This window comes from Pelodiscus sinensis, chromosome 6 (assembly GCF_052426305.1).
Source record: "Pelodiscus sinensis isolate ZL-2025 chromosome 6, ASM5242630v1, whole genome shotgun sequence".
NCBI lineage: Eukaryota > Metazoa > Chordata > Testudines > Trionychidae > Pelodiscus > Pelodiscus sinensis.
In genome coordinates this window covers 3,434,899-3,459,674 of record NC_143057.1, presented here as the reverse complement: position 1 = coordinate 3,459,674, position 24,776 = coordinate 3,434,899, and the positions used below count along the sequence as shown (strand labels likewise).

The 24,776-nt window shown below is 45.1% G+C and overlaps 1 protein-coding gene across 1 annotated transcript in view; it reads left to right on the top strand.

Moving 5' to 3' along the window:
* DGKQ (diacylglycerol kinase theta) overlaps positions 1-24,776 on the top strand; it is a 103,067-nt gene that overhangs the window by 70,184 nt on the left and 8,107 nt on the right. Inside the window, exons 16-22 of the mRNA XM_075931293.2 lie at positions 4,833-4,984; positions 6,816-6,964; positions 11,646-11,827; positions 14,430-14,530; positions 20,219-20,365; positions 21,527-21,638; positions 23,823-23,975. Coding sequence (XP_075787408.2) covers positions 4,833-4,984; positions 6,816-6,964; positions 11,646-11,827; positions 14,430-14,530; positions 20,219-20,365; positions 21,527-21,638; positions 23,823-23,975 — 996 coding nt within the window. The remainder of the gene's footprint in view (positions 1-4,832; positions 4,985-6,815; positions 6,965-11,645; positions 11,828-14,429; positions 14,531-20,218; positions 20,366-21,526; positions 21,639-23,822; positions 23,976-24,776) is intronic.

Below are 24,776 nucleotides of genomic sequence, written 5' to 3'. Positions count from 1 at the left end.
CAATTCTGCAACGCCAGGGTGACAAACGGCACAGTCATCTGCACCAAAACAAAAGGAGACATGTACCCCTGAGAGCTCTGTGGCACTGCGCTTCCCAGTCCTAATCAGGGTAACGAGTTTGCATGGAACGGCTTCATCCTGACTCGAAAGAGAGGCTGAAGCTGCCTTCATTTTGCAGATAGGAGTTGAGTACTATACTGCTTAATTTTGCTGCAGATCGTCCGATTTGGATCACGTTAAGCATTATGCAGAACACGCTTGAGAGAGTTTCTTCCCCACTAGGATTCTGCTGTCGAAGCCTTTCTGTGAGAATGAACTCCAAATTGGTATCTTGATGATGATTACCTGTTCAGGTTGAACCTCTCTAGTCCACCAGACTCTGGTCTGGCAACATCTGTGGTCTGGCATCATTTTAGTTAGCCAGACGTCCAGTTGTTGTGGGTGGGGCCAAGTTTCCGGTGGTCCCATAAAGTTTGTTTACAGCCAGCAGTCCTGGCTCTGTGTTCTGTGCTGTTCTTTAGCTCTAATTTACCTCTCAATGTCTTCTAAGAGCTCAGCAAACAGTGGAAGTGTCGGTAATGCTGCTAGACAATCAGGCTTTCAGTTAATTTTTGAATGTGCACATTTAACATACAATTCTGTATTTATTAATTTCTAATAATTAAGGAACGTAATAGAAAGTACATGCCTCCTATGCTGTTTTAAAATGTCCACAGTAGGGATGTAAAGGATTAGTTGACAGAATAGTCGACTAGTTGCTCCCCCCATCTCTTGCTACCTCTACCAGAGTCCTGCTGGGACTCTTGTACATTTCAAAGGTGGAACGCGGAAGTGCCTATTGACTAGTCAGGAAATTCCATCGACTACTCAGTTAGTAAATTAATCGCTAGTTAACATCCGTAGTCCACAATATATTTAAAAGCTGGCTTTCTTGAGAAGAAAAATTAAAAGCACAAGTTCTCAGCCTCAGTCGTGAAAAGGTACTTGCCTAGTGCGCCGTGTTTAAAAGTCTTGAGCTACAAAGCAGAGAAAGTGTCTGAAATATTCTTTTAACACTTGACACAGCTTTCCCCTCCCATGTGGATAAGTCAAGCAGCGAGTTACATTTATAAGAGTATTTTTAATTGCTTCCGGGCTTGATACCAAGAATGAGAAATATCAGCCCCACCAATAAAAAAAAAATCATCTTGTGGAGGAAGTTTTAAATGACTGAAAATGATGCATCCTTCCCAAGGCCTTAGCTGGGGCATTAGTAAGATATGTCAAGTTCTTGTATATTTACATACGATCCTTTGACTTTTCTTCTCTTCCCTCCCCTCCCCCCCGAAAGCATTTCTTAGTTAGCACAATTGTTGCTATATAATGTGGGAAGCTCACCCATCTGCTCAGCTTACATATAACTAGCTGGTTTTCACCATGCACCAGATAGTTATTGTCCTATGTGACTTCTGGGATACGTAATTCTGCCTCTTCCTACCCTTGATGAATGGCTTAATGTGCTAAAAGGCCTCCATAGCACACTCAGCCTCTACAGTCCTGTGTCTGTCTTTACACTTTGACAACCTAAATTGTCCTTATTTGCATAAACTCTCAAATTGGCGTTGGCAGTGCTTGCTAATTATCCTCTAGATTAAGAATCTTAGCAGCTGTAGGTAGAAAAGCTGTCTCCGTGCTAGTGCAGGACTGTTACCTGCACTCATGTTTCCAAGGTCTCGTCCATTTTACTTATACAAGCCCCAAGTGAAAAGGGGCTGTCGTCTGCGGGGGTCCCTTTTGGAGACTCATCTGCAAACGACAGAAATGTTCGTACTGATCAGTGATTTGAGAAAGCTACAGAGGTCAGCGCTCAGGCACTCCATGCCTTCTGAAAAACCAGCGCTTGTGTAGGGTTGCCAGATACTTTCACAAAAAATCCCAAACAGGCAGGGACAAATTGAGCCAAAAAAAAAAAGAGGTCACTGCGCCTTTAAATTACCTAGCTCCCCCCGCCCTCGCAGACACCGATGGCCTTCCGTCCGAGGAAAACAGAAAATACTGGACATTTTATGTTTCCGGTATTCTCTTTTGGCCTTCTGTCCAGTTTAAAAAAAAATAAATACCCAACTCTCTGGGCGACACCTGGCAACCCTACTTGTAAGATCTCAAGGTAGGAACTCCAGAACTGGGACACCCAATGTTCTTCTTTGCTTGTGAAAATCTTGGCAAACGTATCGGTGTCAGGAAATACTTCCTCATATTCAGCTTGCATCTTCCATACCTTCGTTTTATCTCATTACTCTTCATTGCAATCCCATATTACGTGGGAGCGAGTTTCTTCCCTTCCTAGGTATTGCAACCCTTCAGATATTTGTAGTCTGGTGTCAGGACTCCTTTAATGGTTTAGCCAAACCACAAAAAGTTGAGTTCGTTTCCTCTTTCCTCATGCATCATTCCTTCCAGCCTGAGGCTAAGTGGCTGTTCTCTCAACGGTCACCCGTTAGTGAATGCAAATGACCATGAACAGAGGGCCCCAGCAAACATTTCCGTTTGTGAACTTTCCGTTGAAAATGCCTGACAGCAAAACAAAGGAGCAGCTTCTCTGTACATTCCTCCATCTTTGTGTGTCTGTGGAAGTTACCCTTCTCTCAGGCCTGGCTGAATGAAATGAAATGAAATGAAAACAAGATAGCTTGGGGCCATCTGGTGTTTGGACAGTCATTTGAGAGCTGGTTTAAAACATCCCAGTATTGCTTGCATTTGTTCCTTACCTAAATCTAACCTACTGCGTTAAGCGCCCGTATTGTCATAAACGACGCACGCACACACACACACGCACGCACACCCTGCATCCCCTCTGGTGAACGTACTGCCCGATGAACTCCGGTTCCACCGGCTCCCTCTGTAATTGGGTGATAAAATTCCTTTGTGGAAGAACAGCTACTTTTAAATCCACGACTGAGTGCCCAGGCAGGTTAAAATGCTCCTCTGCAGATTTCTGTGTGTTACCTTTTCTGATGTCTGATTCGTGTCCATTTATCTTTGGTGCAGAGACTGCCTGGTTTGGCGAATATCCGTGGGAGAGGGGTGTTGCTGGCACTTGATGGCGTAGATCTCGTTAGAGGATGTGCAGTGGCATGAGCCTCTGATGTGGTGGCTGATGTGATTAAGTCCTGCGATGGCGTCGCTTGTATGGCTGTGTGGGCAGAATGGGCAGCGGGGTTTGTCAGGGGGTGGGTTCCTGGGTGAGCGTATCCGGGGTGTGGGGTGTGGCTGCTGGTGAGTGTTTGCTTCAGGATGGTGGGCTGTCTGGAGGCGAGGGCTGGCCTATCTCCCAAGGCCTGCGAGAGGAAGGGATCGTTCTCCAGGGTAGGCTGTAGATTGTCAATGATGTGCTGGAGGGGTTTGAGCTGGGGGCTGCAGGTGATGACTAGGGGTGTTCTGTTTTTTCCTTGTTGGGCCTGTCTTGAAGGAGATGACTTCTCGTTAACACTGGCCCTACAATTGAGAGGTAACTTCTACTGCCTTTGTATATCCCCAGGATTCTATAATTGCCACTCCAACTCATCTGATGAAGTGGGTTCTACCCATGAAAACTCCTGGCCTAGTAAATCTGTTTGTCTCTCAGCTGCCACGGCTACCTCTCTGAGATTGAGGTTAGAAGAGAGTCGTAGCCCCAGCTACTCCAGTCCCTTCCTTTCAGTGGTTAGCTGTGGGGATAGCGAGAGACAGAACAACGCGTATTTAAAACTTCCCCGGTATTTATTATTCAAGTGTGATGACACAGGACCTTTTTGGCGGGGCCTAGTCAGGCTTTCAAGGGTCTGAGTAAGAAAGGTAGATTTTAGTGGTTGCGTCATGCCCCTTGTGTTTTCCTGGATTGCTGTTGGGTGGGAAAGACCTTCGCTTTTCAAGCTGCCGTCGACAAGCAGTGGAGGCTCTATCAGCTGCTTGATGAGAGAAGCATGGAGCCCAATGTAACAATTACATTATCAAGGGAGAAAAAAATCCCCCAGATTTGTATGATACAGTAAACCTCATGTGTCCTGGCATGAGACAGTCTGTCGCTGAAGGGGGTTGAGGAAAAATTATTTCCTGTTAGCAGGTCACTCCCTAGCCCCACCCAGTTCGGGTCTCCTTGCACCGTTCTCTGAAGCATCAGGTACTAACTAGTCTTGGAGACAGGATGCTGTATTTGTAGAGTCATAATGTGATTCAGTCCGCCACAGAACCAGATATGCCTGCCTACATAACAACGACCAGATGGGGTCAGACCAAAGGTCCACGTAGCCCAGTATCCTGTCTGCCAACAGTGGCCACTGCCTGGTGCCCCAGAAGGAATGAACAGAAAAAGTAACCGTCAAGTGATCCCTGCCGTCACTCATTCCTAGAGGTTAAGGACACCATTCCTACCCATCCAGGGCTCGACAAATAATGTAACCTACTCACCCATGGCGAGTAGATTACAACTTGGAAGAGCTGGTGCAGAAAGATCTGTGCATGCGCAGAACCACGTGAAACCGCACAGCTGGCGAGGAGGCTCGCCGCCACTTGGCGAGTCCTGCTAATAGCCATTGCTTGGACCTATCCTCCATGAATTTATCTAGTTATTTTTTTAACCTGTTAAGAGCCTTGGGAATGTTGTGTCCTGTAATGTCTTAATTTTTATCGTATGGCCGAGTTAACTGTGCTACTTTACTTTTCCAGTAAGCTCAATCGACTGTGCATCCAAGCTACCTGGTGACCTGTTGCTTGTGGGTTTGTTATTAAAGGATTGAGAGTGGGTATTCTTGGAAGACTGTAATCGAAAAATGTGCACATGGTAGATTAACACCTTTTTTTTTTAAATCTCCCAGCACTCCAAGCTGCCGCAGGTCTGCTGTCCACTACTTGTGTTTGTGAATCCCAAAAGTGGAGGCCTGAAAGGCCGAGATCTACTCTACAGTTTTAGAAAACTGCTAAATCCTCATCAGGTCTTTGAACTCACTAATGGAGGCCCACTGCCTGGGTAAATCTTTTATCACAATAGTTCTTTTGTTAATGGAATAGTATCCCCAAAAATAGCACTTGACTGATACTTGTTGGATCTCTGTGGTGCGTGCACGCACATACACGCGCGCACACGCACACACACACACACACAAAGTAGCTAAACTTTCCTCCACTGCATTTTATTTACTCCTGTAATGCTTGTATGAGAAATATACCAAGGGCACCTCTTAGGCCTTGTCCATACATACCTGAAAGATAGAATTAAGAGATGTAACTCCAGCTAAGTTAATTGTGTAGCTGGAGTCAATGCACCTTAATTTGACCTTTGGCACCATCTCCACAGCAGGAGGTTGATGAGAGCAAACTCTTTCATCTACTTCCCTTACTCTACTCCTTGCGAATTGAGGAGTACTGGCATCGATGAGGGTGCCCTCTGCATTTGATTTAGTGAGCCTTTACTAGACCCACTAAATCGAACTCTGGAAGATTGATCACCTTAGAAGTTATGGTCCTTGTTTTAAAAACAAATGTAAAATTTCAAGTTTCACAATGAGGGAGGGACAGAATTGTTTCTGATGTGTTTGTTAGGGTCCAGCACAATAGGGTCCAAACCCAGATGGGAGCATATGGACCTTGCTGCCATTCAAATAACTACTGGTGGAGAAGGGAGGGAGGGAAGAGAAGACTTTGAGCAACACTGCTGTCACATAATTTTTGCCACTATTTCCAGCCGTTCTTAATGTCAGATAATAGGAGAATATAATATCTCTTGGAATTTGTCTACAATTGCAGAAATGTAGCAGGAGCTGATTATTCAGACATGGTAACTCCATTTCTAAGAGCCGGGGGAAAACAAAAGCAATGTTTTAGTTATTTTACAAAAAAACCCCACAGTTTAATTACCAGTGAGCAATAGCATTGCCTGCTGTTTGTAATGGAATAATGTGGTTTTTGTAGCCTACTGCATTATTCTTTATTTCTGTACTGCCTAAATTGACTCCAGTGCCTTGAAATAACACTCTCAGAAGGTTGAGTTTATTATTTTGCCTTCATCCAGTGCTAATGAATTCAACAGTACATAATGAACAGGCAGTAAAAAATAAGCAGTGCCGGTTTCTATCTGGACCATGGAATTCTATGGTTCATTTAGACATCATGACTGTCAACATTATGGCCATAGTATCTATTGTTAGCTGCAGTATTTCTCTGTTACTGTGGGAAAGACATTGACTTCTCTGAGCCTCATTGTTCCACCTGTAAAATGGGAAGAATAATAAACTCCCATATAAAGTGCCTTGATTGGTAGGGTTGAAAAGTATTGTTTCCCATGTAGAATCTGATTTTTGTGTGTGTGTGTGTGAATCCATAGTTGTCTAGAAATAGCCCCTTCTGATTTTGACAGCCTCAGCAGTGTGTGCCAGCGGACGAAGAAATACGCACTATTTAATAACAAAATACTGTGCGCAACATGAATGGCAGTGGTGTTGTCAACTTCCATTTAAAGATGGAATCAACACATTTTAAGAATTTAGACGTGTGTGTGTGTGTGTGTGTGTGTGTGTGTGTGTGGTTGGATCTCTCAGGTTGGGGGCAGAACTCAGCTGTCACATTTGGCTATAGGGAAACATAGCGAGGAATACAACTTCATGTGTGCCAGGCAGAAAACTACTCTGATGGTTCTAAGTTTTATTATTATCCGTTTTATCAGCTTACCTGACTCTCAACTAGAAAGCGATGGAAGGAAAGAGCAATAATTGCTAAGAACACTGTTGCGTTATTTTAAAGGAAATATTTTTTTTCTGCATCACAGGGTAATCATCTTTTTATGCTTTTGTTTTTAAATGAAGGTTTCACACGTTCTCTCAAGTTCCCCGTTTCCGAGTGCTGGTGTGTGGAGGTGATGGCACCGTTGGTTGGGTTCTTGGTGCGCTGGAGGAAATCAGATACAAACTCGTCTGTTCAGAGCCCTCTGTCGCCATCTTACCTTTAGGAACAGGTGAGAAACAACAGAATGAAGCTGGCCTTATTGAAGGAATGTTAATGGGAGGCGATTAAACATGCTCAAAAACTGGGGCGGGCAAATACTGGCCCATGGGTCAGATCCGATTCGCCAGGGTTACAGTGCTGGCGACCCGCCGGGGCTATATAACTGCACCTCCACAGGTATGGGTGATTGTGGCTCCAGTTAGCCATGGATCACTGTTCCCCACCAATGGGAGCTGCAGGAAGTGACGTCCTGGTCCACACCGCTTCCTGCAGCTCCCATTGGCTGGAAACAGCGATCCATGGCCAATGAGAGCTGCACTCACCCGTAACTACGGAGGGGCAAGTAAATAAGAACGTAAGAATGGCTATACTGCGTCAGATCAAAGAGCCATCTAGCCCAGTATCCTGTCTTCTGACGATGGCCAAAGCCAGGTGCTTCAGAGGGAGTGAACAAAACAGAGAATCAAGTGATTCCCTCCCCTGTCAAACATTTCCAGCCCCTGATAGACAGAGGCTAGGGTTGCTATCCCTACCCATCCTGGCTAGTAAGTATTGATGGACGTAACCTCCATGATTTTACCTAGTAGTTCTTTTTTGAACCCTGTTCAAGTACTGGTCTTTACAATATCCTCTGGCAAGGAGTTCCACAGGTTGGTTCTGCGCTATGTGAAGAAAAACTTCCTTTTGTTTGTGTTAAACCTTCTACCTATTGATATAAATATAGCTTTTTTGTTTCGTGTAGACTTTACTCACAAAGTGGCGCTTTTACTGGCTTTGCAGCCTGAAAAGTATGTTGTTGTAGTTTCTTATGTTCCATTCAAGCAACCGGCATGTATCCAGGGGGAAACAGCTGAGAGTATTTCATCATTGTTCTTCTTTCTCTCCCGGCCTGCCTTGAACAGGCTTTCATGTTGCAGAAATCCTCTTACTGCCTTGGCCTTGCATGGTTCTCAGCTGGCAGGCCGCTTGCTGTCCACTCACCACACGGCTATAGCCCATGGGGCATTGCCCAGCCATACAGGGAGTGGATATGCTGCGCGGATGCAACCCACAGTATTGGGGCCAAAGGCCCGCCAGCAAGAATCACGGGGCCAAAGGCCCGCCACGGGGCCAAAGGCTGCCAGCAAGAATCATGGAACCAAAGGCCCGCTAGCAAGAATCACGGGGCCAAAGGCCCGCCAGCGAGTCAGGCAGATGGAAGTGATATGAACCCAGGGCTGGGCAAGTCCGGAAAATCCTGGTTATCACGGTATTTGAATCCAGGTTTCCAGAAACCCACGGGCTACTGCTGAAGAGGCCCAGTGCAATGGTGGGATCTGTTTTCTCTCTAACTGGCTCCTCCGTACTCCATGTAGCTGGTAGCGGTGCGTGTCAGCCACACTCCTCCTCTTGCTCGCTCACCTGGATTAGGGTCCTGTTTGGTTAGAGCCCTCCCTCCAGTGAGTGACCTGTTCCACCCCCACCTCCCTTGCCTGCTTGCCCCAGTGACTGCCCGGCTCACCAGTCCTCCCGCCATTCTGGTTTTTGTCGAATTACATCTGAGAAAAGGGCAGGGTGTTTCTCGACTGTGGAATATCTTCTGAGAACTATTCCCCATCAGATCTGCTGATGGAGGGAATGAAGGTAAAGGGGGCAGCTGCCCCAGGGCCTGGTGATTTAAAAAGTCCCAGGGCTGCTGACTACCGTAGCTATGGCAACAGCAGAGGCAGCCAAAGCCCCACGACCTTTAAATCGATGATGGAGCCATGAGCGGTGCCGAAGGGCTGCCCGTGAGGCCCCGCCCCTTCTGCCTGAGGCTCCGCCCCTTCCAAGGGCAAGGAATCTCCCCCCCCCTCAGAATCTTGCTCTGGGGCCCAGCGAGTCAGCCGCCCTGCTCCCCAGTGATTTAGGGGCTGCCTCTCTGACTGAATACTGTTATAGGCAGGGTCCCTCTGCAGTAAAATTAGACATGAAAATTATTGTGCATCCTTAACTACTTGAAATGTGGTTAATTTGATATAGAACCTGTGATGCTGCAAATATATTGAGACTAATTAGTTCATAATGAATTCTCTTGATCACTCTCAGAAGCATTGGTTGAGGGGGGGGGGATTCATCAGCATTCATGTAAACTTAAAGTGAGGAATTAGAAATCTGAATTGAGGAAAGTAGAATCAACTAATTTTCCCACAGCACTCAGACAGCTTATCAGATGCAAGTGATTAACTCTTATTTTTTCCCACACTCATTGTGTGGCTTATCCAGCTCAGCATGAGTTGACAGGCTTATTTAGAAAACAGGAATAAAACTAAGTATCTTCAACCTATTGCATGCAGAAAATAATTAACAACTAAAATGTGGGCTAAGGGACAACCTGTGGAACTAAAAGATAGATCTGGTCTCTCTGCACCCACCTGAGGGGAAATATGTATCCGATGAAAACGTACTTCACGACTTACGTTTTTTTCCTCTCCATCGTTTATGAATTCACTTCATTTTGGCAAGTTGTTTTACGGCCGTGCCTGGCCCACACGGTTGCTTAGTCCTCTTTGGTATCCACTCACAAGGATGGGTGGTTTTATGTCCTGTATTCATAGTATACAGCCAGGATCTCACAGTTATGTATTTACCTGGCCGCAGAAAATCTTTCATGAAATGCGCGTGCTTAACTAGGCTACCAAAACAGTCGGAAACTAAAATCACGAACAGGCAAAAAATTGTCGCTTGGGACTGTATGACAAACGCCTTGTTCAGGAGTCTGCATGTCACAAGGACGTAGGAGATTCTAATGCATTTACCTCACCACTGTGGGGGGACGACCTGTTGCTTACAGATAAGATACGGGGTACGGGAGGAAGGAGTGCATCAACATCATTGGCTCTTCTGTTTCACGCGGAGCATGGCTACCCAGGGTAGCCAACGCTTTCTCCATTGTGCTACAGTCCAGTGTGCTTGGTACTTCAGTCTGCCTGTGGATAAAAAGGAGACTTGACAGTTGCTGGCAGCTGGGGAGGCCCCTCCTCTCCTGAGGCCCCCCTTTTTCCTTTGCCTTCCTAGTGCCAGGCGTAGGGCTCTACCCACCCTTCCTACTCCAGAGATTTTCTTAGATGGATCCCACCCTTCTGGTTTCAAAGTTCTGACTGGCAACTGGACATCTAAATGCCCGACATGTTCCAGGCCTGCATCTGCCTGCTGGGGAATTTTTCCCCTCAGCTCTGTCTCTTCTGAAGTGCTCCTGCGTTGGGTATTCAGGGGAGAAGGCCAAAGAGGAGACTTGGTCATTCTTCTTCCCCCGCCTAATTGCGCATCCTGTTGGGGAAGTTGGCTCTGTCTGTAGACAAACTGAGGTTGCCCCTCTGGGCCCTATCTGCCTGGGGTCTTCTTGGTCCTTTCCTGTAGGATTACCCTTCATTTTTTACCTAGATTAATGGTTCCCAGTGTTTTTCATACACGCGTATAGTCTGTCAAGCCATAGGTGATTTTTTTTCGGGCTTACCCACCTCTTCTCTGCAGGACTAATGCCAACTCATAAGACTCTGAGATGTCCTCCCCTTAGCCAGCTGTGCCATGCTGGGCTGTCAAGCCAGAGGTATTAGATATTCCTGTGGTCTCCTGGATACCATTAAGTACAAGACCTCATCTTGGAAGAACGTGGGTAGAAAGTGAAGATGGCCATAAAGAGAGAGAACAAGTGATGCTATTAAAAAAAAAAATGTTCCTCAAAATTCCAGTCTCTTCGGGAGAAGATTGAGAATGCTGGTGGCATGGAGAGGCTTACTTCAGTAGGCGAGTTCATGTCATTGTTATCCAGCTGGTCTTTTAAGCCCCTCTGCATCTCTCCTTATTGCAGAGATTGGCAGATGTCAAAGGACCTACGGACGTCAAAATGTCCTTCCTCCCAGTCGTTAAGTGAACGCAGAGGATAAGATTGTCTGAAGGGATTCCCCATGTGTGAACCACGGAGAGTCATCCTTATTGAAGACCCTAACCGGAGATAAGGGGAGATGCATGCAGGTCTCTGCTGTAAAAAGCTCATCGTAACAGATCTAGAGACAATGGCATGCTAGAAAATAACAGGATAATTTACTTGAAAATTGCCTTTCTTCAGTTTCTGAGGACCATAGGACCTGGCCCATTGTGAAGACAAAATGGATTTCCACGATATAGATGGAAGTTGATATCCAAAGTTTCACGATTATTTTATCTGGGCAAGTTATTCCCATAAATGTCAGCAGGAGAAACTTGCAAATAGTATCATCCCAACTTCTAATGTGGGGAAATAAGGTGGCATTAGCACAGGGGTGGAAGTTGTCTCAACCAGTAGGAACTTCAAAGGGAAGCTTACGCTCCTTTTTCCTGGTCCACTTTCGCTCGCAAGCAAGCTGAAAGCTAACCACTCTGTGGACCCTTTATAACAGACCTTCTGACCTTGCTACGGAGAGGAAATTTTCAGGTGACGTATAAATATTCCTGTTTTGCGCGCATGTCTTACAGAACGCAGTACACGATATGTTTAAGGATTCACCTACAGAAGAGCTTACTTACAGGCTTTCTGAGTGTGTTTAAATTGACATGTTCTGTACAGTTTTACTGCTGGAAAGTTGTGATTATTGGCTAGTGCCCTGGCGGTTGGAGTGATTAGAGGGGATTTATCTTTCATTCCGCCCATTGGGTCATTAAACAAGATAACAGTTTGCTTTTGTCTTGTCCAGGTAATGATTTAGGGAGGGTGCTTCGCTGGGGAGCTGGTTACAGTGGGGAAGACCCCTACTCCATTCTGGTGTCTGTAGATGAAGCTGACCATGTCTTTATGGATCGCTGGACCATCCTTCTAGATGCTCAGGAGGTTGTTGAAAGTGCAGAGAATGTTATTCTGGAACCGGAACCTCCAAAGGTATTTCACCATGGAGTTTTCTAAACCCGATTGGTTTATTCGAAGATGGATGCTAGTATGCCAAAGCTGGTTGGGAATTGTCTGTTATTTCCGCACCCCTTTTCTGTTCCCCGTGCTGTAATAATTATTGCTCAGCCCATTCGCTATGCCTGTGCATGAAGAAGGTAAACCAGACATGCTTCTTTGAGTACAGTTCTAAAAGCTTCAAGTAAGAGATTAGTTCCACAAGATATTTTGTGTATTAACTAGAAGACTTACCTGGCTTTGCTCGGGTCCTTAACTCAAATAAGTTTTGGTTTTCTTCATTCAAATCGTTGCTCTGAGGTGAGGCTGGGGAAAAGGGGATCAGTGTGCGGCTTCCCCAGGGAGAGGGGACTACAGTGGAGGTGAGAGGGGTGCATGTCCCCCAGCTGAGGGGATAGACAGACACATAGACCAACAGGCGCGCGCACAGACAAATTTTCTGAAATATATACTAGAGCTGTCCCTTTCCCCACCCTTGCCCCCTGCTGGCCCAATGGGGTTATTTATAGCTATCCCATCTCTGGCCCTTTGCTGCCCCCTGTGGTCATTATACAGTCTACTTGTCCGTCCTACCAGACCCCTCCCTTTCCATTTTATGAGACGCAATCCTGTTCCAGGCACATCTCATTTTCCTGGCACAACCAAACCCTGACCTAACTGGGAACGTAACTGATTACAAGTGATCATTGAGAAACAGTCAGGTCTGCTTTCTGAAGCAGGTTCAGCTGAGAAAAAGCTCGCTGAAGGAAGATCAAAGCTATATGTAACCCCCTGTATTGGAATTGGCATCCTTACACTTGGTTAAACAATCCAGAAAGTGGATTGCTAAAGTTCTGTTAGACATCACTAGGGGGAGGTTCAGTTAAACTTCAAATTAACAGTTTTCCTTACTGCTTTGAAGTGCAAATCTTGCTGGACAGGCTCTCACGACATCAGATCACAACATTGTTTGGGAAAGGAAGAATGTCGTTTGCAGATATAACCCTGGGATTTGTTGTTTTAAGACCTATTAAGGCATGAATAAGATCAAAGAGACAAAGAGAAGAGTGGTAGATGATTATTCAAAAAAGTCTCCACAGTTCAGTTAATGGAAAAACCCAAAGCACAGTACACGGGGGACAACCATGATGGTGATACTATTTAATGCTTCCTTCCATACACAAACAAGTTGCCAGGTTCTCCCCTATAGTGATACCATAAAGGGAAATATGAAAATAAATCTTGAAAACATGAGTTGATCTGGGACTATGAACACAGCAATTTCTCAGTCCTCGTCATCTGGTTATTAAGTGGTATCCCTAGCTGGAGCTAAGATGGTTTAGGTTCTTTAACTCTGTATGTCCATAACTTACCATGTTTGGTTTTTTCTTAACTGTAACCCTAACCCTAACCCTGCAAATTTCCCAGGACTGGAATGCTTGGCTGAGGGGTAATTACAGAAACCTCACAGTGTTCTTCAGTTGCAAGTTCCTGGTCAATACTCTCAACCTTATCTTCATGTTAATGTTGTTTTTTGTACAAGGGCTATCTGTGTAAGAAAATATACTCCTCAGTTGCTGTGTGTGCAGTGACTTAAAAAAAAAATCTACAGATGTCAGTTTCACCGAAATGTTGCATGCCAATGTGGGATCCTCTCAATATGGGAACCTCTGCTGTTGTACGATTGAGTCTCAGGGTATGTCTATACTGCACGGCTATTTTGAAATAAGCTGTTCTGGAGTAGGTATTCCAGAACAGCTTCTTTAGAAATAGCACGTGTACACTGCAGGGAAGCCTCAAAATTAGTTGGGGGCAGGCTTCCCTAATGTAGACATGCAATCTCAATTTAGAGCCCTAGGAGGCACTGGGGAGGAATAACTTGGAGGGGCAGCAGTGGAGCATCTACACACACCTTATTTTGAAATAGCTATTTCAGAATAGGCATTATTCCTTGTAGAATGAGGTTTACAGATTTCAGAATAAGCCGCCCATTATTTAAAAATTATTTCAAAATAATGGAATGGCCGGGTACATATATAAGAATGGCCATACTGGGTCAGACCAAAGGTCCATCTAGCCCAGTATCCTGTCTGCCAACAGTGGCCAGCGCCAGGTGCCCTGGAGGGGGTGGACTGAAGACAATGATCAAGCGATTTGTCTCCTGCCATCCCTCTCCAGCCTCTGACAAACAGAGGCCAGAGACGCCATTTCTATCTCCTGGCTAATAGCCTTTTATGGACCTAACCTCCATGAAATTATCTAACTTCTCTTTAAACTCTATTATAGTCGTAGCCTTCACAGCCTCTTCTGGCAAGGAGTTCCACAGGTTGACTATGTGTTGTGTGAAGAAGAACTTTCTCTTATTAGTTTTAAACCTGCTACCCATTAATTTCATTTGATGTCCTCTAGTCCTTATATTATGGGAACTAATGAATAACTTTTCTTTATTCACCTGCTCCATACCACTCACGATTTTATACGTATAGACATGCGCATTGTTATTTCGAAATAACGCTAGTGATCTTGAAATAACGGTGCAGTGTAGATGCACCCTCAGTGGCGTACCCTTGTATAGTGATGTATTTGTTTTGTTTTTCAGATTGTACAAATGAACAATTATTGTGGTCTTGGGATTGACGCTGAACTGAGTTTGGGCTTCCACCATGCTAGAGAGGAAGAACCAGGCAAATTTAACAGCAGGTAATGAAACAGCGATTAGAACAGCGAAAGCAAGAGTGAGTTTGAAAGCGATGGATAAGATCTGGAAATGTAAAGCGATTAGCTTATGAACAAAAACGTGTGTATTTAGCAGCATGTTCTATGGATGTGAGACATGGGTGATAACGAAAGATTCAAAGAGAAGGATATTGGCGTTCGAGAGGAGTTGTTATAGAAAGATCCTGAGAATAGGATGGATGCAGAAGGTCACCAGCGAGGAATTCTATAGGAAGATACAGCCGAAAGACAACTTACTGCAGAAGGTTATACAATAGAGGTTACAGCTATTCAGGCATATCTGCAGAATGAACAACGAACAAAAAGTTAAGACCTTGGTATTCGACATAATGGATGGTCCGAATAGGAGAGGCAGACCCCACAGAGAATGGGGAGATGATCTAGTAGATTGGTGCGGAGCTAGTCTACAGAAACTAAGCCACTCCGCACTGGACAGGGAAAGATGGAAGGAAATAGTGAGGGAGGCATCCGACACCAACGGGCGTTGAGCCCACGGCTGTTGATGATGCTGATGAATCCCAGGAAAAATCTTTGTGGACTCATCGTACCACATACCCCGTCTGTGAGACACAATATCACAGAGAGGGGTGAGAGACATGGTGTGCAACCCCCCCCCCCCCCCATGTCAGGAGAGAATGATTAGCCTGCTTTTTGGGAGGGGGCTGTAGAGGGTGTGAACCTGCCCTGCCCGTGGTGTCAGGTGTGGAGGGAGGTGATAAAAAGAGAGAGTCCCTCGCAGTGTGCTCCAGGGCTGGGAGGCAAAGGAGAGCTGTGCCCTTCACCGCGGGAGAGCAGGCTGCCTGGGACCAGGAAGGAAGGAAGACAACAGTCTGTCAGAGCCTCCCTGTGGAAAAGTAGGGCCGGCAGAAGCCGATTGACCGGCTTCGGCTGCCAGTAACTGACTTAGGCGTGCCTGAGGCCTGGCGGGGTTGGAAACATGTGCTTTTTGGGCACTCGCAGAGCCCGGCAGGGCTGATGAGGTTACGTTTCTGGGCTTGTTTTGGACATGGGGATCCCCAGAAGTGGCTGAATCTTCTTAAGCGGGAATTTGACAGAGACTGGGTGATTCGCTGGACGCTTGGAGGACTGAGGAAGAACTACTGTCCCGCCCCCTACGGGGGCATGGAGGGAGGGTACTTGGTCACATGGTGCTTCCAAAAATGGACACACACACCCTGGGATCCAGACAGATCCATGCAGCAAGAATTTTAGTCTGCTAGCTTTTTACAGACAGTAGCACGCTTAGAGGCCATCAGAAGTACAATATTTGGCAAGCGCTTTGTGGTGGTTTTGAAATGTACTTAATTTTTCCAATAACTTGAATATGAAATTCAGTGATGGAGGATAAATGACATCTGCGGCATTTGTCCAAGTATGTGCGGTGGCATAAAGTAGGGGGAAATTCACACTAGAAACGCTCAGTGCCTGGAATTTTCTTCGTGTACATTTGTACTGGAGAGTGTGTGTCGGCTGCATGAGTAGCCTCCTTCATCACAGTGGGCTGGAAGATAGTTGTAACCCGGACGGTCTCCTGAGGTAAGGTAGCTTTGCTACCTGTGTTTGCATGCCTAGAATTTGTAGGGTGTGCCGATTGAACCGGAGGAGCACTGTGATTGGCTGCAAAGGGAGCCCACAGCTTGTTTTTTGCTTGGCATGGAGAATTGTGGATGCTTTCTAAGTGACGTATAATTAGTCAGCAGAGTTTGTCACATAGGGAGTAGAATCATAAAGACATTCTAAAGAGTTTTTGAGTGTCTCTTCTCACAGCTAAAAGCACATGGCAGTTCATGTGCAGTGTTCTGAGGACAGGCATGAAGAGGCTCTGGTTTTTTTTTGCTGTGAGCATACTGAATTAACATTCAGAGCAGCTGTTAATGTCGCCCTCGTGAGTTTGCTTTAGATGAAGTGTAGCCACGTGTACATTTACAATTCCGCCTCTTCTAGTGCTTTTTTTATCATGCTGCACCAAATTACAAAGAACGAGTAGTCCTGTGACACTTTAGAGACTAACACAAATATACAGTTTTACAAGTTTTTGTTACGCTCCTATCGAGTTCCCTTACTCCTTGTGAGGAGCAGGAGTACCTGCGCTGATGTGGGTATCCTCTGAGTTTGATTTAGCGGGTATTTACTAGATCCACTAAATCAAACTCTGAAAGTATTGTGAAACTATGTATATTTTTGTTAGTCCCGAAGGTGCCACAGGACTACACATTGTTTTTAAAGGTACCGACTAACACGGTTACCCCTCTGAGACAAATTACAAATGTCTAGTAATGGGTGACATGATAGGGGTTTCAGTGTCATGTGTTTGAGATCTACTTGAGAGGGATAAGGACAGATTCCCAAGCAGAATGAGATTTGTGTGTGAATCAACTCCAAAACAGTTTGAAAAAATTCTTTACTTTGGTTTTATCTTCGTTTATTTTGTTCTGTTGATGATGTTAGGTGTGCGCCATAGAAGCAGTTTTGTAAGATTCTCTGCAGTCAGTCTCTTCACTGGTCCCCGGGGATTTGTACCTGCTCACTACTCTAAAGTCTTTCATTTGTTTTTGCTCACATTTTTTCTCCCGTGCCTGTTTGCAAGGCATGTTCTTCACTTTATAATAATATCAGTTCTTTGGAGATCTGTTTGGAAAACTGATTTTTCCTCCCACCAAAAAATGTGAGACTTCAAAAATAATTTTTTGTCCTCAAATGTCAAACGATTTTTTTTAATTAATCTCATGTCAACTGAAATGTCATTTAGATTTTGTTTATTTTCATTTCGATGATTTTATGTAAAATACATTTCCAAATGCAAAGTCATTTGGAAATGAAAACTTGAAAGGTTTCATTCCAAAAAATGTCCAGTTTTGACATCTTAAAAAATGTGTTTGAAATAGGTGCGTGTCAGTGAAAAATTGTGCTTTTGTTGAAATGTGTGTTCTGAGTTCGCTCCTCCGCGCTACAGAAGTACTTGATTCTTGCTGCCTTTCAGACACAAATAGATTTGTCACTAAATCACGTCAAGATTGTGGCTAATCAGATATAATGACTAATCAAGGACCTGATTAAGCCAGAATTAATGTGTTTGATACGCCTACCTGTAGGCGCAGCTGCCACTGCTAATTGTATTTGTTTGTTTCTAGTATGTATAGTGCACTCCCCAGGGAGCTGTGACTCGTAAGCCACCGTGTTGACTCAGCAAAGAAAAACTTTACCCTGGTTTAAACTGTGTCAGCTCTCTGCCACACCAGTCCCGGTAGCCTCACCTGTCAGCTCCCTGAGACTTACCTTGTCTTTCAGGTAACATCTTCAGAGATGTCTTGGTACTGTACATTCCCACCCACTGAATTCACTAAGTCTGTTGTCTCCAAAGAGACAGAGTGCACAGCAGCCTGTTGGCTCTCTGAGGCCAGGTCTACACTACAGCAGAAGGTCGAATTAAAATACACAACTCCAGCTACATTAATTACATAGCCGGAGTCACCATACTGTAAGTCGAGTTTCCAAGTGGTCTCCATAGTGGGAGGTTGATGGGAGCAAACGCTGCCACTGACGTCCCTTACTCCTGATGAGGAGCAGTAGTACTGGTGCTGACTGGGATGCCCTCTGAGTTCAATTGAGTGGGTCTTCACTAGACCTACTAAATCAAACTCCAGAAGATCTCGTCCTGTTCACGTCCCAACACCCAGTTGATTTGTGTCAATGTAATTTCCTTAGTCTCTGGCATCACCTTGCTTGATTTACTTTGGAGACACGGACAAAAGGACGTTCTTTAGTGCAAACTTGCTTGTCAAGTCTGTGCCAGAACACACTTGAGGGACATATTCCTAGTGGGTATGCACGTCATCCGTGCATACATCGCACACTCATTCTGCCGACCACCATCATACCAGCGTTTACATGATACTGTACAAGATGCGGTGTCTGGCTAAATATTCTGACCATGATATGCAGGGCGGACCCTTTACCAGTTGGCATAAAGGAGCGTTGGGGTCACTGACTCAGTACGGTAGTCACCATGGTAACAAGCTAAGGACTGAATTGTGTGGAAGCAAGTTACCAATCCCCCAATTATTGATCCAGTTTCCCTGTTGGGGAACCATAAGTCTCTGCACTGCTCTGTCATCTTGGATCCATTTTTTAAAATGGTATTTGTGGCCACCCCCATATCCAGCTGCCGTTTTTACTGATACTGAGGTACAGCGCTGTATGTGCCGCTGGGATACAGGTGCTCTGCTCCTCCGAACAGTGCCTGTGGCCCATGCGCCAGTCGCTGTTTTCGCGTTTGTCAGTCAAAGCAGAGCATGAGCGTTTCTAGCTCCCCCTCTTGTGATGAGAACCTGGAAAATGTGAACTGATGCATGAGGCCTTCCTGAGTCGGCATGAAGCATGGCGTAACTCCCAGGTGTGGGAGGGCCACTCAATGCTGCTGTCCTGGAGCATTTTTTCCTAGAAAGACTTGAGGGGGGAATTCCGCACTGCGCCAGCCAAATGTCTCGGGTTTTATTTTCTGTGTCTGGCTCCTGTAGCGTGTGCCTGTGGGTGTGCCGACCATTCGCCTCACCTAGCTACGGTATTAAAATACAACTTTGCCCCGTCTACACTAGAGTCCTTCATAACATGTTATGTACGGTATTTTAAAAAGCCCAACCCACCTTTAACCCCTGTCTAGACTAGGAAAAAAAGTATTTTCTTTGTGATCGTTGCATGGCTAATGGGGTAGGGGTGACGTTTTAATTAAGTGCTATTTAAAATGTCAGCATGTAGTAACCAATTGACATTTTTAAACATGCTAATCACTATCTACCCTATGGGCCCAGGCAATCCATGCTAACATAGTGGGGTTCTTTGCAGCTATTTTTAGTGTCTAGATTCCCCTAGGTGTTTTGTCTACTACTACAGTGAACAAGCCAATGGATCTGATCCTTCAACTCAAACAGCAGAGACTCGTGCTTTTAGATCTAGAAATCCCAGGTTCTCTCCCTGCAGACCTCTCTAGAAGTGTTATTTTACTGACCTGATTTTAAACCGCGCTTAATTAAATTTTATCCTCTAAACATTTCAACATTTATAACCAAAGACTTGACTTGTTCCTCAGTTTTCTTTTCTGTAAAACTGGAGCACATTCAGGTTAAGGGAATTGTTGAGGGTTATCAGTATAAGTATTAAGAAATGTTTCTCACCACCGCTTGGGCAGGTTGTATTTTTCAGATGACTTCTTTAGCTCTCTGTTTATCCAGACTCTTGACGGTTTTTCGCACGGTGCCAATTTTAGTTACTCTGTGTTTTCACAATCAATTTTCCAAGAAGTATATTTTGATTAAAATACAATTATATTTCTAAGCAGAAAGTCTCCTGAAAGGCAGCTCTGAATTTAAACCATGTTCTTTAAGTATGGAGAATCTTTACTTGTATATGTTTCCGTGTTTTTGCTGCGTAATGCCTAAGTTGTCTTTCTGTCTATTAATTAAAGACTGTCTGAAGCAACAGTTTATCACCTGAAGAGAGTTTGATTTGTTGATTAAGCCTTGAATGGGATTTCAGTTAAAGGAAACTTTAAATGAACATGTTCCAAAATGAGAGTCAGCTTAAATGTGTATGATTGCAACAGAGCCGCAATGTGGAGTCAAACTTTTCAATGATGGAGTGCTATTCTGTCCATAGGTTTCACAACAAAGGAGTATATGTAAAAGTTGGACTTCAAAAGATAAGTCACACGAGAAACCTCCACAAAGATATAAAACTTCAAGTGGACCAGCATGAAATAGAATTACCCAGTATCGAAGGCCTCATTTTCATTAATATCCCCAGGTAAAAATGGGAGAAAGGAGTTTGTGTTGGTACACATCTGTCTAGGAATCCAAGGGAATGGTTGTTTTTAGATTGTCACCTCGGTACTCAAACACTCTTTTATACTCCCCAAAATCACTGGAGTCTGTAGAACGAGATGGAAGGGTGTTCTTTACTTTTCCTAGCTTAGATGCGCAAAGGGGCTTAAGGGAGCTGGATGTCCAATTGGCATGAGATTTGGACAGTTCAGTGCTTCTGAAAGTCCTGGCTTGAGTTCATAGAAACTAACCCTCATTTTTTCTGGAGTAATGAGAACTTCTTTGCTATCTCTACTGTTATTTCGTCCCGTTTATTTTGAGTAATTTTTACCAACTCCCCATACTTTGCATGCAGGCTTTGGTTTTGGCTGCAGAAATGAATAACAGCTACTGAAAGTTCTGTCCTCGGTATTCCACTGTAGCAACTATCTTAAAAGGCGCAGTTAATTAGGGTTACATTAAGGGATGTTAATTGGCTGTGCCCTCTGTTCTAATTTGGAACATGGCTTCAAGAGTTAGATACTCTTTTTCTTTTTCAGTCTACTGAGAAAACTTAGAAAAGGGGAATTAATCACATCCAGTGTTGAGCAGCAGTTGTGCATTGAAGAGGCAAATACGCATTTCCAGGAAGAACAGGAAACTATTTTCTAGGAAGTAAAATTATAGTCATTTTCCACTGGCATCAGGATTTTGGTGCTTAATTCCACCCAGCTATTTGATGCCTAAATATAATAATTTGAGAGAGCAGTTTCATGATATTTAGTATCCCTCCAACGTATCATGGCTTGAGAAAGAGAAAACATACCGATGTTGCCAAGAACTGTGGTAAGCTTTGGAGCACTATGAAATGAGACTAATTTCCTCTTACCAACTTTCCCCAATCGAAAACCGAATTTGTCCTTCCTCCCTGCTTCCACTGCCTCCCTGACAGGGTTCTCAGGAGGGTACCCTGTTTTATGAAGGCAGATACAGTGTTCTGTATAGGGGGAAAGGAGAACTACATAACCCCCACTCAAGGAGAATTTGGTAGAACAGAATATATGCCACAACTGTTTGCAGAACAGCCGTTTCGTCACTGCTTGAGGATTGTCAGATTTCCACGTACTCTCAGGCCGCAGCCATGTTTTGTTTGCTCCCCCTACAGTTGGGGGTCTGGAGCTGATCTCTGGGGATCTGACAATGATAATCGATTTGAGAAGCCGAGAATGGATGACGGCCTACTAGAAGTCGTGGGGGTGACTGGTGTTGTTCACATGGTAAGTCCGAGCTGTGATTGCTTTTTGTTTGTTTGGGGATGCGGCATCAGTAAGAACAAGGACTCCTCACCCAGTCCGTGTTAAGCATCACCGTGAATTTGGCCTGGGGTCAATATTTTGTTCAAAGTCCCTCCAAAAAATATTCTAGGATATAAAATCAAACACTCAAATGTGAGAATACAAGTCCCAAGAATTTTAAGAGCACAAAATATATTAAGTTACGCTCCTGACTTGATCCCGGAAAGCCTATTGGGCATACAGTGTGGAGAGGCAATTGAGTGTACTAAAAACCAGGGGTCACCAAATGAAATTAATAGGTAGCAGGTTTAAAACAAACAAAAGGAAGTTTTTCTTCACACCGCGCACAGTCAACCTGTGGAACTCCTTGCCAGAGGATGTTGTGAAGGCTAGGACTTGAACAGGGTTCAAAAAAGAACTAGATACATTCATGGAGGTTAGCTCCGTCAATACTTATTAGCCAGGATGGGTAGGAATGGTGTCTCTAGCGTCTGTTTTTCAGAGGCTGGAAATGGGTGACAGGAGAGGGATTACTTGAGGATTCCCTGTCCTGTTCATTTCCTCTGGGGCATCTGGAACTGGATCCTGTTGGCAGACAGGATACTGGGCTAGATGGACCTTTGGTCTGACCCAGTATGGCCGATTATATGTACACCATATACTCACAGGTGCCTTCAACAACCTGCCCGCAAAGTAGTCGGCTGTCATACTGCAGAGCATTGACTGTGACAGCAGTTGAAGACTGGGCTTAGATTTGAAGCCTGCTCTGGAAATCCTTGTTCAGGTGCCCAAATTCAGCAAGATAGAGAAGGAAGATGGAGTTGGAGGGTAAAGTTTTAGGGGCATTGAGAGGTCTGATGTGCCGCTTGTTGAAGTGAATGGAAATACTCCCAGTGATTTCGGAGGGCTTTGAATCAAGCCGAGAGAGCCTTCCAGCAAAAGAATGGGATGGTTTAATTTCGAGAGGCGCTGTGAACTGCACAGAACAATGAAGGGATAGATTAGGTCAGTCAGGTGCTTTTGTTTTCCCTCTCTCCAAAAAGATGAGGACAGTGAATTTCAAAGCCTGGTAACGAATACACTGGAGTTAGAATGGGTAGAGGTGGCTTCGTTTTGGCTTCCTGGTTGCTGTATTGGGCCATGGATAATTGGGACTGCATAGGTTGTTTCAGCTTTGCAATGTCAAACTCGTTTAATGGAGGTTTGCTTTTGCATCCCTTTTTCTCCCAACTTGATACTAGGGATGGAAAATTCCATTTAACTGGTTAACCGGTTAGACGTGATGTTTAACCAGTTAACTGATTAAAGGGGCAGCGGGTGGCTGGTTTGGAGCTTCCCCCTCCCCAACCTCACCACAGTCCCCCGGCCCGCCATGGTGGGTAGGGAGCTGCTTCAGCCCCTACCAGTTAACTGGAATGGTTAAGGGTGATGCTTATCAGTTAACCAATTAACCGGTTAACCTTTCACATCCCTATGTGTTACGTGTGTAATGTGGCCAAAGCCACTTGTAGTCTTATTCCACATAGTTCATAGGTGTCTCGATAAAATTATAAGGAGGTAAATGAGAAAAACGAATGACAAACACAATGCATTAAATAACCGGTGGCATTTATTCCCGTCAGATAGCAAAATCATGCAATGGCAGAGCACTGAGCAGAGTGAAACACTAGACTTTATTTGAATATATGTGGGTCTGTGTATAAATGCTTTATTTTTTTAAGTTATCACGTAAAATCTCCTTATTTTCTATGTCTCTTTTAGGCGTCTTTTGTAATCAAGTAAAAACACTTTTGGAAAACAAAATCCCTGATAGATGTTGTATGCAGAGGAGGATAATTACTTGGACTCCTTTGTGAATTTAGACCCCAATGCTACAAATGAGTTGGTAACTGCAATGGCGTCCCTTTGACTTCAGTGGAGCTCAATTGAGGTCCTTAGGGCTAGAGCCACTTTCGGGATCAAGGCCTTACTGCCGGGCGTGTTACTGGTTGACATTTCAGGGTGTAATTTTGGAATCTTCTAGGGGTAGGAAGCTCAGCCAGGAAGAAGCCAGAAGATACGCCAGGCTGCAAACGCCTTACATGACAGCATGCTCTGCGTGGCTTATCTCTAGCAATAAATATGAGAGGGTGTTGGCAACTAATGGCCGTTCTGCTGTTCCGACAGGGCCAAGTGCAGGGTGGCCTGCGGTCAGGGATCCGCATAGCTCAAGGGTCTTACTTTCGTGTTACGCTTCTGAAACCGATACCTGTTCAAGTAGACGGAGAGCCCTGGATCCAGCCTCCGGGCCAGATCATCATTTCTGCGGCGGGGCCAAAGGTAAGCTTGCCTCTGCGCTTTGGTCTTCTGCATTAGGAAAACGTCAGTGGTTGTGGCGAGTTTAGTTTTCCTCCATCGTGCAAGTCGTGTCTTTTGTTTGACCCCTCTCATGCTATTTCTCCGGCCCCTCCTCTTGTGAGTGCATTTCATTTGGAAGCTGCTCACCAACATAATGTGATCACCGGGGGGTGAGTATACACCATGGAATTCCAAGAAGTTCATGTAAGTTAGCTAAGGGGCCTGTCTGCACCAGATTGTAGGGGGCATGGTCACAAAACAGTCCCCGGGGTTTTTGGTAGCTGGGCTGAGCCTCGCATGAGATAGCAAGCAAGTGGAGCAATAAGACGTACGAGCAGTGGAAGGGGCGAGAGCTCCCAGTCCTGGGGTTGTGAGTAAAGCGTCCCCGTCCCTCCTGAGACATCAGTTCAATGTGCAGTATTTAATTGGGAATGACCAGAGATCACAGTTAGCTGTGGCTGTGAGAGCCCGTGGCCCATCCACATGGACTTTTATTTTAACTTGGATAGCTCCATCCGTGACAATAGCCCCGTCATTTACTGTTTGATGCACAGGAACAACCTGTCTGCCACCAAGGAGTTTCTTCGGGCAGTGAAGCAGCAAAATGATTCCTTGCGTTTTCAGGGCAATTTCTCCCCTCCCTCCCCTCCCCGCCCCACACACCTCCTCACATTTCCCTACACACACCCTCCCCCCCACACCCTTCCTCACATTTCCCTACACACACACCCTCCCCGCCCCACACCCCTCCTCACATTTCCCTACACACACACCCTCCCCCCC